The sequence below is a fragment of the Hyalella azteca genome, unplaced genomic scaffold (assembly GCF_000764305.2).
Source record: "Hyalella azteca isolate HAZT.00-mixed unplaced genomic scaffold, Hazt_2.0.2 contig13178, whole genome shotgun sequence".
Lineage (NCBI taxonomy): Eukaryota > Metazoa > Arthropoda > Malacostraca > Amphipoda > Hyalellidae > Hyalella > Hyalella azteca.
In genome coordinates, this window is record NW_025943107.1 from 1 (window position 1) to 14,407 (window position 14,407).

General features: G+C 42.3%; 1 protein-coding gene across 1 annotated transcript; it reads right to left on the reverse strand.

Moving 5' to 3' along the window:
• Positions 1-9,570: 9,570 nt before the first annotated feature.
• LOC125178834 lies at positions 9,571-12,318 on the reverse strand (the record flags this gene model as incomplete). Its single annotated transcript, XM_047883527.1, is given in 1 exon segment — positions 9,571-12,318. A coding segment is annotated over 1 exon segment (2,214 nt). The 3' UTR covers positions 9,571-9,873.
• Positions 12,319-14,407: the final 2,089 nt, after the last annotated feature.

Sequence of the window (14,407 nt, forward strand, 5' to 3'; positions counted from 1 at the left end):
CATACTGCGCGGCGGCGGTGCGTCATTGATACATCAGTGGTGCATACTGCGCGGCGGTGGTGCGTCATTGGTGCATCAGTACCGGATCCTGAGCGTTGAGTGTGCGCGTCATTCGATGGTGCGAGCTGTATGAGCTTCATCACATCTTGTCTCTTATTGAATTATGCTATTTATTGATTTCTAATAACTCCATTGACGTAACATTGAGCTCGCAATTTGAAACACTGCAAATCACGAATCACTGCATAACTATTACGAATTTCAAATTTATTAATCACTTCAAGTAAGTTTGCTGTATTTTTGTGTCAGATGAGCTTGTAAAATTTTCCATATGCTTCTCTCATGCACATAAGATCTGGACACTCGAGTAGACTCCGGGGCAATAGAGCTAAAGAGTGCAGGCAAATTCATTCTGTAGCCAGGACTCGCCATAGATTGTACAGTAATTTGATTGGTTCAGTTTGTTTTCAGAACAGTTGCAATCCAACGGACAAGTTATCAATCTTGACATCCATGAGAGCAAAGAGTTTTATACGTTATAAAGCTTGTATCTCTGATCACTAAAACACACACGTCGCTATTGAGTGTCGGGCGAGGCGGGGTGCTTGAAGGCGCTCATTTACAAGACACTCAGCGAGGTCACGGGTGAAGCGATCAGGTGTGGCGCTTATGTAAAGGAGCGGCAACACTGGCCCCTCTGTACTGGCAACATGCAAGCTTAATTCTGCAAGTGTCTGATGTCTAATGCGTGTTGATTATGCTGGCGGCCCTGAGTTTAGTGAGAGTGCAATTAACTGCACAATATATTTGTAGGATGGCGGCATTTAGTTCACTCAGGACACAATCAGCGGTACAAGAGTTTGTTAGGATACCGGAAATGAGCTCACCTAAGACACTATAAATAGTACCGCTAATAGCATTAGTCTCATTTCAATGACTTCTTTGAAAACTTATTATGGAAATAGTCGTTTTTTTAGGTCAGTTTAGAGATACTGACGGGCTCCTAGAGTTGCCTAATGCATTCTAATGAATGTTCTGACATGACTGCAGTATAATTAAGAGAAAACAACAGGTTCATGTTATAAGAGAGTAACACGATACGTGTTATTAAAGAGAGTAAAATAGCCCAGACAACCAGCAAATCATGGCAACTGAAGAGCTTGACATACATCAGTGGTGCATACTGCGCGGCGGTGGTGCGTCATTGGTACATCAGTGGTGCATACTGCGCGGTGGTGGTGCGTCATTGGTGCGTCAGTACCGGATCCTGAACGTTGATTGCGCGTCATTCGATTGTGTGAGCTGTGAGAGCTTCATCACATCTTGCCTTTTATTAAATTGTGCACTTTATTGATCTCTGAGAACTCCATTGACGTAACGTCTCTCAATTTGAAACATTACAAATAACGAATCGCGTCATAACTATTAAGAATTTTTAGATATTAAACACTTCAAGTAGTTATATTGTATTTTTTCGTCAGATGAGCTTGTAAGATTTTCCATTTGCTTCTCTCATGCACATAAGATCTGGACCCTCTAGTAAACGCCGGGGGCTTCAGAGTGCAGGCAAATTCATTCTGTAGCCAGAACTGACCCTAGATTTTACAGTAATTTGGTAGGTTATTAATTATTGACAGCTGAACGTTTTTGAATATGATGTTCAATATTGTTTATACCTATTTCACTTTACAAACTACATGCTCAATTTTCACATTTTGTTTTCAGAACAGTTGCAATCCAACGGACGATCGACTGAACATGTTTTATTCTGAACATCCTCGAGCACAAAGAGTCCTATTCTTCACAAAGTTTGTATCTTTGATCAGTAAAACACACACGCCGCTATGGCGTGCCGGGCGAGGCGGGGTGCTTAATTGAAGGCGTTCATTTACAAGACACTCAACGAGGTCACGACTAAAGCGATCAACTATGGCGCTGTTGTCAAGGGAGAGGCGGGGGGCTTGAAGGCGTTCATTTACAAGACACTCAACGAGGTCACGACTAAAGCGATCAACTATGGTGCTGTTGTCAAGGGAGAGGCAACACTGGGCCTCTGTCCCGGCCACATGCAGGCCTGTCAGAGTATCGCTCGTCTCCTGCGCATGTATACTGCAAGATCCTGATGTCTTATGCGTGTTTGTTCTGCGTGCGGCCCTGAGTTAAGTGGGAGCGCAATAAGAAGTACAAAAGATTGGTAGGACGGCGGCACGTACGGAGTTTAGCGAAGACACAATCAACGCTACAAGAGATTGGTAGGACGGCGGCGAGGAGTTCAGCGAGGACACAATCAGCAGGACAAGAGATTGTTAGGACGGCGGCATGGAAATCAGCGAGTGCAATTGTACAATCAGCAGTAAAATAGATTGGTAGGACGGCGGCACGGAGTTTAGCGAGGACACAATCAGCAGTACAAGAGATTGGTAGGACGGCGGCATGGAGTTCAGCGAGGACACAATCAGCAGGACAAAAGATAGATAGGATGGCGGCATAGAGTTCAGCGAGGACACAATCAGTAGTACAAGAGATTGTTAGGACGGTGGCATGGAGTTCAGCGAGGACACAATCAGGAGTACAAGAGATTGTTAGGACGGTGCCAGGGAGTTTAGCGAGGGTGCAATCATTAGCCTTACTAGTAGCGTTGGTCTCATTTCAATGACTTCCTTGAAAACCTTCTGGGCTTCGAAGAACAACGCGAGTTTCGTGTTATGATAGAGCAACATCATTCAAGTTATGAGACATAAAAAAATAACCCAGACAACCTGTAAATTTTGACAACGGAAGAGTATGGCGATGACAGAATATTTTTCTGATGTTGCGTGCATGGCGGTGACCAAATATTGTTTTGATGATGCGTGCATGGCGGAGACAGAATTTTGTTTTGATGTTGCGTGCATGGCGGAGACAGAATATTGTTTTGATGTTGCGTACATGGCGGAGACAGAATATTGTTTTGATGTTGCGTGCGTGGCGGTGACAGAATATTGTTTTGATGTTGCGTGCATGGCGGTGACAGAATATTNCGTGCATGGCAGAGACAGAATATTGTTTTGATGTTGCGTTCCTCAAAAGGAACGATAACACATCAAAACCCTTGAAGCCTAAGCGTTTTTTTGAAGTTCCAAAATAACAAACCAAAGAAAACTTTGCAAGCAAGTTACGATGGGTTTCAGTGGAACGATATCGATTTTTTTAAATAACCCGCCTATAGTGGATCCGCCTCAATTTAATTAATTTCACGTATAACTGAACTAGGAAATTGATCGCAACAAAATGTGCAATATATAACAAAATGTGCGGCCAACTGTGAATAGGTAAGAATAAATTATATAAATAAATAATGAATAGGCAACAAGAAAGAACGTATAAATAAAGATACGGGAATCGAATGTTCTCATATTAATGTAGGACAAATTTCACCTATTCGATTTTTGGTAATGTATTTTCTCTCGTTTATATGTCTGAAAAATGTTTCCCGAATTAATACTAAAGAGCTTGATATTCAATGAACAATTTTTGATCATAATGACAGCACCGCAAAGGAGATGTTTTGTTCTCAACAGAAAATCGTCGTTGTGCGCATATTTGCGTCAACTCAGGAGCAGAGCGAGAGGCTCTTATGCGCATTGAGCCGCCGTCAATACACAAGTTTACTGCAGAAATTCATGAAACTATAACCATTTTAAAATTCATGAACACACACAAGAAACATGTTCATTTGTTTACATTAATGTAGTTAAAATGTATTCAGCAACTTGCATAAGTAATTTGATCTTAGTATTAATAGTAAATTACACGTCTTCACTATTAACAAACTCGTGAGAGTTATTCAATGACGTCTTCACATGCTTAGATGATAGGAAATAATATTGAAATGAATTACGGCGCTCTAATAACTTACCGGCAAGATGGCGGCGGCCAAGAAGAAGACTTGTACGACCCCCATTTGGGAGGCGATCGCTTTGATGGGAGATCACACTGACAGATCTGTGATGTTTATGCAATATATTGAACTCTTAGTTTCCATATATCATGAATATCTATTGCACTGGAGTCTCTAGACAGCAATGGATACAATAGATCGCTTTGATGGGAGATCACACTGACAGATCTGTGATGTCTAGGCAATATATTGGACTATTATCTGCCGTATATCACGGCTATCTATTGTACTGGAGTCTCTACACGGCACTGGACAAAATAAAGGTTAATTAGTCATCTCCATACGCCACTCCTTAACTAAAATTATCTATAATGTGTTGTTCATCTTAACTTCAGGAAATTTGATTTACTACCAGAGTGTGAGTCAGCGTTCACATTTTGAGGTGTAAATATCAGTTTAGCTTTGGGTGCAGTAAATGAATCTATTGCATGGCTCTTCATACGAATTTCACCAGGCGGAAGAGGTGCCCTCAACTTGATATTGCAGGCACAGCGGTGATGCCCTCAAGTTGAAGTGCCATCAACTTGAACTCAGGTGCTCTCAAGTTGAAGTGCCCTCAACTTGAACTCAAGTGCCTTCAAGTTGAAGTGCCCTCAACTTGAAGGCACCTGGGGGCTTGGTTCTCCTTGAACTCTAATGAAGGTATTCATTTATATATGAATATCATTTACTTATTGATAGATGAAAATCATCATATATGAAACCAAAATGTAATATAAATATACGTTTAAAAATTACTTTTTAAAGACAACACTTCTAATGAATCCAGTGTCTCCAATGTTAAAGGTGCAAAATGAATTTCTCGTTCTATTTTTAATATTAAAAAACCTTATTTTTCATTTTTTTTATATATAAAATTTTTTTCCTAAAATTAATTATTCTGTCAATTGATTCATGCATTGCCTCTGACTTCACACAAGTGTGCAAAATTTCAGGTCAATTGGACAGGTAAAAGTGTGTCAAATATCAGTTATAAGATTTGCAGCTGACAAAATAATTTTTCATTTTTTTTAATTTAAAAAATGTAATTTTTATTTTTATCATTTATTTTGTCATTTGATTCTAGCATTGTCTCCAACTTTACGCAAGTGTGCAACATTTCAAATCGATAGGATAAGTAGAAGTGTGTTAAATTTTTATTAAAATATTTGTAGCAGACAGACAGACAGACAGACAAACAAGAAGTGAAGTTAAAGAGAAGTGTTGTAAAAAAGATGAATACGCAGTCGAGCCGCTTGAACTTCAATCCTTACCAAAGTCATGTTTCTTGTGAACAAGAATAAACATATATGCAAAGAAATGAGCATTTGAGACTAATTCATGCAAATTTTATTCATCGAACAAAATTAATTGATAACTAACAATTAACAGAAATTCTTAAAAAATTATGACTTGAATTAATAAATTATTGAAAATACCCGCAACTGCATCTATAGGCACTGCTGCATCAGCACCGACTGACACTTCAACCACACCAGTTGTCACTCCACACGAAAATGCTGCCCTGCACCAGGAGCGTCTCCGAGTCTCCCTCCTCCTGAACTGATCATTGAGGCTCGTTACCGTGTCACCCCAACCCAGCACCACTGAGCACACACGACTTCCGAGCGCACACAATGAGGGGGTAACTCAGCCAAAATGAGCCCACAACAACACCTCGTTTACAAGCAGTCAATGTACAAGAAATGGGCTACTAAATATGCAAAGATATAGACAACATAGTATATTACAACAAAATAGAATCATAATATAATCCTTTGGTCAAATAATGACAAGTGAGAGTTGATTTAAGATAGAATAACTCGAGGATAACTACTCGCGAGCGCCTGAGTTGATACCAGTTCGTCAATAGACTAGACAAATGAATATTGACTAAGCATTATCAAATATAATGAGAAGTAACATCACCTAATAAAATCATATTAGTAAAGAGTTTAACATTTGGACGACATGACTATAAGTTATAATTGACTTCTTATAAATCATCTACCTCCAAGATGTCTAGCTTCCTTACGCAAGATGGTCATCTTTACTTAACGATTGTATCGTCTATTAACAACTATAAATCACTACGATTATCGCAAAAGATAAAGTCCTTCGGCAAAATAATGGCACATTAAAGCGAATAAATCTTAGTCAAGTAATATTTTACGATTAACATGTCATAGAGTAAGTCTAAACGTGTCGAGGCTAGCAGACGACGCATGGCGTCTAGCAGACAATTGCACGCAACGCTACAGACAGATGATATCACAACAAAGGAGATTCCTAGTTTCAGTCTCGAAATAAAAATATGCTCACACATTGTTTAGTCACAAATAAATTAAACCCTTTAGTTAACAAAATAATAATATCACAGTTAGATGAGATTCCTCGTTGCAGTCACAAAATAAATGTTACAACAATTGACTAGTCACTAACCTAGCACAGGATTAATCGAACGTACAAGTAAACAAAAAAAATATACCACGGAATAAGCATCCCGTCATACGGCCCCCTACTCAAGCGTCAAGCGCCCTCGCTTGATAAATAGCACGCTCCCTGATCCGGTCTGATACCGCGCTCAGCGCAGAGATGTTTGGGGTCTGAGTTCGCTGATCCCGTAGTCCCCGCACCGCCAAAACGATGCATCGCCGTCGCTGCCGAGCCTTCTCCTCATCACTTAATTTTGGGTTAACCGAGGGGATCCCAAACGTTGACGAAAAATCAGGAGCGTCAGTTTGCGATCCTACACTCGCTGTTTCTTTAGTACAGTCAATGGGAAGCAACTTCCAAGGTCCGTACGAGACCGGCTCGCTGAGACGCTCCACCTCCATCAGCTCCATCTCAACCGAGTTCTTCTCCACTTCCATCACCTCCACATCCACCGGGTTCTTTTCCACCTCCACCACGTCTACATCCATCGGGCTCACCGCCCCCACGGTCCTTCTTTGCTGACACGCCTCTGCCATCTTCTCGAGGTTTCGGCTGATCCTGGCGAGAGCCCTTTCTTCCTCCCGCCGTCTTCTCCGTTCCTCATCATGCACTTTGTCTGCTTCAGAACCCTCCTTCCCTCTACTAGACCCGGAAACGTTCTCTCTTCGTCCCTTCACTCTCTTCTTTCTGGGTTTATTCTCTTTTTCATTATCCTCGGGACCGAAGAGCTCTTCAAATCGTTTCTTCAACTTCGCCTTCCTCTTGGCGCTCCTAGGGCTCCGTAACAATAACTCCTCTTCCTCGGCCGTCACCTGTACATCCATCAAATCCTGCTCCGTTCCAAGGAGTGAGCTCTCTGAAAGCGCACTCATTACTGCTAACAAAACTTGGACTAAATGAACAAAATTTTACCTGAAACGAACGGGGAGACGAAGATTAGCACGCGACCTTAGATTATACATTGACTCGACTTCCGAAGTAGAGCTACTCGATAACTCCCCTCCAGACGTCTCAACCCCCGAACTATCCAATTTGCCCGTTATAACTAACCCCGAATTTCCTTTCTTCCTTTCGTCCTCCTGTGAAGAACCGCTATCCTCAGGAGTCGAAGTTATTGGTGGCACATACCGCTTTACGCGGTTTTTGTGAATAAGATACGGCCTCCCATCTACTTCAAGTGTCACAACGGCACCGTGATCAGAGATTACCCTGAACGGGCCCTTCCACAAGCTTCCCAGTGACTTCTTCTTCGCGGGTGGGGACGCCATCCAGAGCAGTTCCCCATTTTCGTAGTTACTTTTCTTAGCATTTTTGTCGTACTGTCTTCGCTGTTTCTCTTGAGATTTCTCGGTGTTTTTCCAAGCCTTGTTGATGTTCTGTTGAGTCCGATCGAATAGATCACGAGCGTACCCGAACTGACAAGGGTAATCAGCAGCAGACACCCCCAGCTCGCGATCCAGTGCGATGCGAGGTCGACGACCAAACATCAATTCATAGGGCGTGAAGCCAGTCGTCTCATTCAAGGTCAAATTGTAAGCCAACGACAGTGACCCAATCACCATATCCCATGGTTGATCCTCTTGCAGGTTTAAACGGAAGAGGTTTCTGAGGGTCCGATGGATTCTCTCATTGGTCCCGTTAGTCTGAGGATGCCACGATGTCGTCTGACGTTTCTCGATTCCCCACCCTGCACACCAATCCGTGAATAGCTTCGACTGGAACGGAGTCCCACGATCTGTCAGTAATGCTTCCGGGACCCCCAGCGGATAGATGGTTTGTTGCATAAGGCCGCACACGATGCTCTCGGTATTCGCTTGTTTCATAGGGATGGCCACAAGGTACTTCGTAAAGTGGTCCACTACGGTGAGGACATAGGTGTTGCCCGAGGGCGTCTCTTCCAAAGGTCCCATTACATCCAGCGTCATCAGTTCCCAGGGCCTGGACGAACGGACGGAAACCATAGGTTCACGATTCTGGGCTCCGTAGTTTTTGTTCGCCTGACAGACGGAACAAGTTGCACACACCTTTGAAGCCAATTTATAGTCCACCGGACAGAAAAATCTTTCTCGGAACTGATGCAAGAGCCGATCCCGTCCCAAGTGTGCTTCGCAAGCTGGGTCAGCATGCAGCCGAATCATCACTTTGGCCGCTTCTTTGGGGAACATCAAGCGCCTTTCGCCGCACTGCCAACCAAGGCCATCTTCGTTTCGCTGCAGATTCACCTTAGCTAGTGCTTTTAAGAAGGGCTCATCTGAACTCTTGAGTTTGCCCTGTTCCCCTTCTGCATTTTCTAACATTCTTTTGAGATCTTCGTCACTTGGCCCATGCGCTATTCGTCCCAAGACTGCGACATCGTCTTCTACTTCATTACTTAATTCATCGCTTTCAGCGGTCGGCAGTCTCGACAACCCATCAGCGTGAGAGATTTTAGTTCCCGGCCGGTAGCGAACAACAAAGTCATATTCTGACAGGGCCATTGACCATCGACTCATCATTGAGGATTTATCCTTGGTGTTTTGCAAGTACTGCAAGGAATAATGATCCGTTTCCACAATAAACCGTCTGCCCAGCAGGTAGTGACGGAATTTTTTTACTCCATAGACCAAGGCCAGACATTCCTTTTTAGTGACACTATAGTCCTTTTGTGCAGGGTTTAGGGATTTACTTGCAAAGGCCACAGGTCTTTCTACACCGCTGTCATCTTTCTGTGAAAGAACCGCTCCCATACCTTCCGAGGAGGCATCTGTGCACAAGATGAATTCCCGTTCGAAGTCTGGATGGCGAACGACAGAGGTCGACGCCAACGCTTTCTTCAAGCATCTGAACGCGTTGTCACACGCTTCGGTCCAATGGAACGTCTTAGCCTTGCTGGTTAATTGATGCAATGGCGACGCGATCTGAGCGAAGCCCTTGACAAAACGCCTGTAGTATGAACACAGGCCGAGAAAACTTCGGACCTGCTTTGGAGTTCTTGGTGTCGGGATCTCCTGGATTGATCTTATTTTATCCGGATCAACGGCGACGCCATCGCTGGAGACGATATGCCCCAAAAATTTGATCTTCTTTTTGGCGAGAACACATTTCGAAGGCTTTAGCTTCAGGTTCGCCTCCCGAATGCGGCCAAGTACCAGCGCCAATCGATTCAAGTGCTCACCCCAGGTTTTTCCGAAGACGATGACATCGTCCAGGAATACCAAGCAGTCCACCCAAGTTGAGAGTTAACTAACTATTAACGCCATCAACAGCTAACTAAATGTTAATAGCGTAGATTCTAAACTGCACTTTATACGAACACTTATTTAATATTGCACAATTTAAAGAGCTTATAATACTTGATTAAACTTTTATTATTTTCTAAAACTTACAGTCTAAAACGTATGAAATAATATTCTAAAAAATCTCAAAAACAATGATAATAGTCTCCAATTGATTAGTTTAGGACACTTGACCTCCATATTCAACAATATAACCGACGAAATCACTAAGCCTCTGTTCTCCCATAATAATTCTGACGTATCTTACATGTGTTTAATATCTCTGTTGGTATCCAATTCACGGATAAATTTCATGATATCGTTTTTCCAAATGCGGCCACCAACATCAACATCTAAGTTTTCTCTCGCATAACTTTTATAATTATTGATGATCTTTGCCTTGAAGCTGATTATTGCTGATGGTTCTGGGTTCTGGATGTTTGCTCTATTAGCTCCATTAATTCCTCCATTTCCAGATTGAGCGTATCCGCGATCTCCTCTATGTACCAATTCTATGAACTTGTCTTTTGCTCTAAAAAAAAGGGCGTATTGTCGTAAACACTCAAGATAAATGGAATATCCTTCCCTACCACCAGCTCCTCCTTCACCACCTTTGCCCATTGTTCCATCACTGCCATTGTTATTAAAACTTGATATCCCTGCATCGTTACCCAGCGTAATTAACATAACATCTCCTGATTTACCTCCGTATCCATTTCGTCCACCATCCCCACCATCTCCACCTGGTGTGCCGTCTTTACCGTGAATATCAATCTCAAACATTTCGTCGTTGTAAAATAATGTTGGAACTCGAACAAAACCATACACTTTACAGTAGAAGCCTTTCGCTGTAACCCCCAAATAACATAATTGAAAGTCGTTCAAGGATGTTCCATGACATTCACCACTTCCAAAACAGAGTGAGTCGCAAAAATAATTATTATCATAACTATTATAGTATTTCATATCACTACTAGGAGAATCACCATCGCTACCGGGTCCACCATTCCCACCATCCTGACCAAGCCCCCCATGTCCACCATTAGCCACAATATTCAACCTATTTCCATTCAAGAATGTTGTGCCTACGCCAAAGAAACTCCCAGCTGGTCCTCCGGGCAAGCCAGGCCTACCGTCAGCTCCCCGCCCCCCGTCCCCCTCGCCGTCACTTGCCTTAGGTGGATTATGTGGCGGAGCGTCAGCCCCACTCAAGTTTATTGTTCTACGACCTATTACCTCCCATGTCGGGGCTATCATTACGAGCTTCAGCTTTTCCCCTATTTTATTTAGGTTTTTGTCAATAAATATTTTGTTCAGAGCAAATATTTCTGTTGTGTTGCGTTTGCAATTCCCAATTTCCACGATTGCTTCACTAAGTCTTATGTAACCTCCTTTGATTGTGAGTTTATTTGATTGACATGAGACATGGAATTTGTTCAACGTCAAACTCGCCACTTGTCTCAAATCCTCAACTCGTATATCATCAGCCTCTATATTTTTTATTTTATTATATCCCATCACATTGAACGTTCTCATATTTTCCATAAATTGCTTGAAGTTATGTCGCGTTATTGATATTCCCTGCTGTTTATTATTTTGTCCCCAGTCCGCAATGTTTGCGACGTTGTATTTAATTCTATTTTTTTGTACGTTATATGTAGATAACTTTTCATACAAATTGGTCAAGAATTCGTACCATCCTTGTGATTCCTTGAGATACGTTGCTGCTTCATTGAGTGGAGTTATTAATTGAGATGGTGATGGGGTATATAGCGTTTCATTGCTTATTATTTGTAAAAATATTAAATACTTTCCATGTCTCCAAACATTGTTTGCGTCACTGCTTATTTTAAAGGTATCATCATCTGAAACACCCTCTCGAAGTTTTCTTGACAAATCTTGTGTTGTATTTGAACGTTTCATCTTTTTCGTCATGTTCATGATGAAAGCATGTCCAAAGTTTATTTCAGCTTGTAATAGCTGAAATATCATGGAACGCATTTTACTTTGGTAATATTCTTTAATTTTTGCTGCGATATTAGATATGTTAGTTTGCATTTGCTCGATAATTTTCCCTGTAACATCATTGATATCCTGCTGAATATCGTCCTTGAAGTCCAAGAGGTAGGTTTCAACGGGCTGCAACAAGTGACCCCATGTCCTAGTACCTAATAAGTTGTGGCTCACAACCCTCAGAAATGCAAAATATTCCCCTTGCTTCGAAATACTCTGAATAGCCTCTGCACACCCATCAATGCCTAAGGCAGTTACGCTATTGCTAATCTTCTTCGCCAACTGGTCTGCAGGTACATTTTTAACTTCATGTATTAGGTTTGATGTACGCATATGGCCATCATTTAGACGCTTTTTAAAGGATCGAGCTTCTGATGGATTTGCAACATCGGCATCAGTAATTGTAATAAATGAGTGTATCTTCCTCTTCATTGTTTCCACTAACTCGTAGTAATACTCCTGCATGTGTTGAGCAACATTACGGAGATTTGACCAAACACGGTCGAGTATTCCATCCTCGAGTGCCCTGATATCAAGCTTAGCCTTCTCAGATATTGTATGGCCAAAATCACCATCATTGGTCGCAGTGAACTCAAGGTTTTCGTTCAATATTTTTTCTATATGTTTCTTCCCCTTCTGTAAAAGGCTACTATTACTCAAAGGGCCTGGCTCGTCTGGCCTACGGAAGATGCCTATCCTCGANTTTCAGACGCACTACCAAAATAGGGCAATGTGCAATAAATAATTTTCTTACTATCGCATTCAGTCACAGTTTCAGAAAATTTGTTAGATAAGAAGCGTTTGATTATACTTAACACAAGGCACGATGGAAAACCATTAAGCTGAAATATATTACGAATGAATGCGAATTCCAAATGCATATCATGGAAGGTAGAACAAACCGTATAGCCGCGGTATATCAAAGTTTGAAGACTATTCAATTTGAAACGAAACGAGCAGAAGCTAAAGAAGCTCATACCCAAGCCGGTAAATGTCGGTTTTCGATACATGAAAGTCTGAAACGACCGCCAGACTTAGACACGTTACAATCGAGAAACGACAAGCAATTGTTTGGATTTAAATTCCATAGTGAATTTTATTGAAGAATGTTTGAGGTTAAGATAATCAAAGAGAAGGACCGCATGAGAGGGATGCTTGAAGATCAGAAAGGCATTGTAGCGCAATAACTACGCTCCATATACAAAGTTACTGGGTCTCTGCCCGCGGGCCCTAGCGCACGAGGATTAAACAGACTTGATCAGCGAAGTTTCATAGGCCACAACGTATATTTGAATTACATAGAGAAACCACAGGGACGACGATAGACTTTAAACTAAATGCAAGTAGGTTCACGAATGCAGATAATTTAGCGACATCATATACAGATATGTACAGACATTATAAGGTGGTAAGTCAGGCAAAGGTAGGCTGCCTACTCCTATCAGTTGCTTCTCGAGAACACTATCTATTCTTACTTTTTCTCCTTAGTCTGTGTCAGAGAGGTGCGGCGGCTGAATAAAACTAACAGCGTTTTAAGCGCGGCCAAAGCTGGCCCGCTACAGCATCATCAATATACCTATTATAAAAAATCGGTTTAAAATCAATGGGACAATCGGCCAACCAAGAAACCTCATGAAAGCACATGAAAATGTTAACGAGTGTGGGACCAAGGGGAAGGCCCATTCCTAAACCACCAACTTGCTTATAAAGTTTACCAGCGAAAGTGAAAAAAGAGTTCATGACTGATAATTCCCGAATCTTTTTGAAAAGACTGCGGTTAAGGCCGATCACCAGATCATTCGCAATTTTCGCATCCTTAAACAAAGAGTTGAGGCAGATTTCAATAGTTTCTGTAAGAGGAATATTAGTGAATAAATTTTCCACATCGAACGAAGCCATAGTCAGGTGCTGAACATCTGTAAAATCTTCCAAACGGCCGACAAATGGGTACGTATTAGCAACAGTAAACTGGTTAGTAGTTAGACAATTCAAAATGTGAACTAAAAATTTAGCTATGTTAAAGCTCGGGGTATTATACGCAGCAGAAATTGGACGGGATTGAAATTTCGAAGCGAAATCAGGCTTATGAATTTTAGGAAGGCCGTACAATATGCTAGGGCACGAACCAATATCGTGAAATTTAGAAAAAGTTTCAGAGGCAAGGGCGGAGGTATCTTTAAGTTTACGAATGAAGTTATTAATTTGATCATCAATTTTTAAAATGGTTTTAGAGATAGGGCTAATGATTTCCACGAATTTTGAAGGATCAGAGATGAGAGCAAGCATACAGCTGGTGTATCGGTATACATCAGTGGTGCATACTGCGCGGCGGTGGTGCGTCATTGGTACATCAGTGGTGCATACTGCGCGACGGTGGTGCGTCATTGGTGCATCAGTGGTGCATACTGCGCGGCGGTGGTGCGTCATTGGTGCATCAGTGGTGCATACTGCGCGGCGGTGGTGCGTCATTGATGCATCAGTGGTGCATACTGCGCAACGGTGGTGCGTCATTGATGCATCAGTGGTGCATACTGCGCGGCAGTGGTGCGTCATTGATGCATCAGTGGTGCATACTGCGCGGCAGTGGTGCGTCATTGATGCATCAGTGGTGCACACTGCGCGGCGGTGGTGCGTCATTGATGCATCAGTGGTGCACACTGCGCGGCAGTGGTGCGTCATTGATGCATCAGTGGTGCACACTGCGCGGCGGTGGTGCGTCATTGATGCATCAGTGGTGCATACTGCGCGGCGGTGGTGCGTCATTGATACATCAGTGGTGCATACT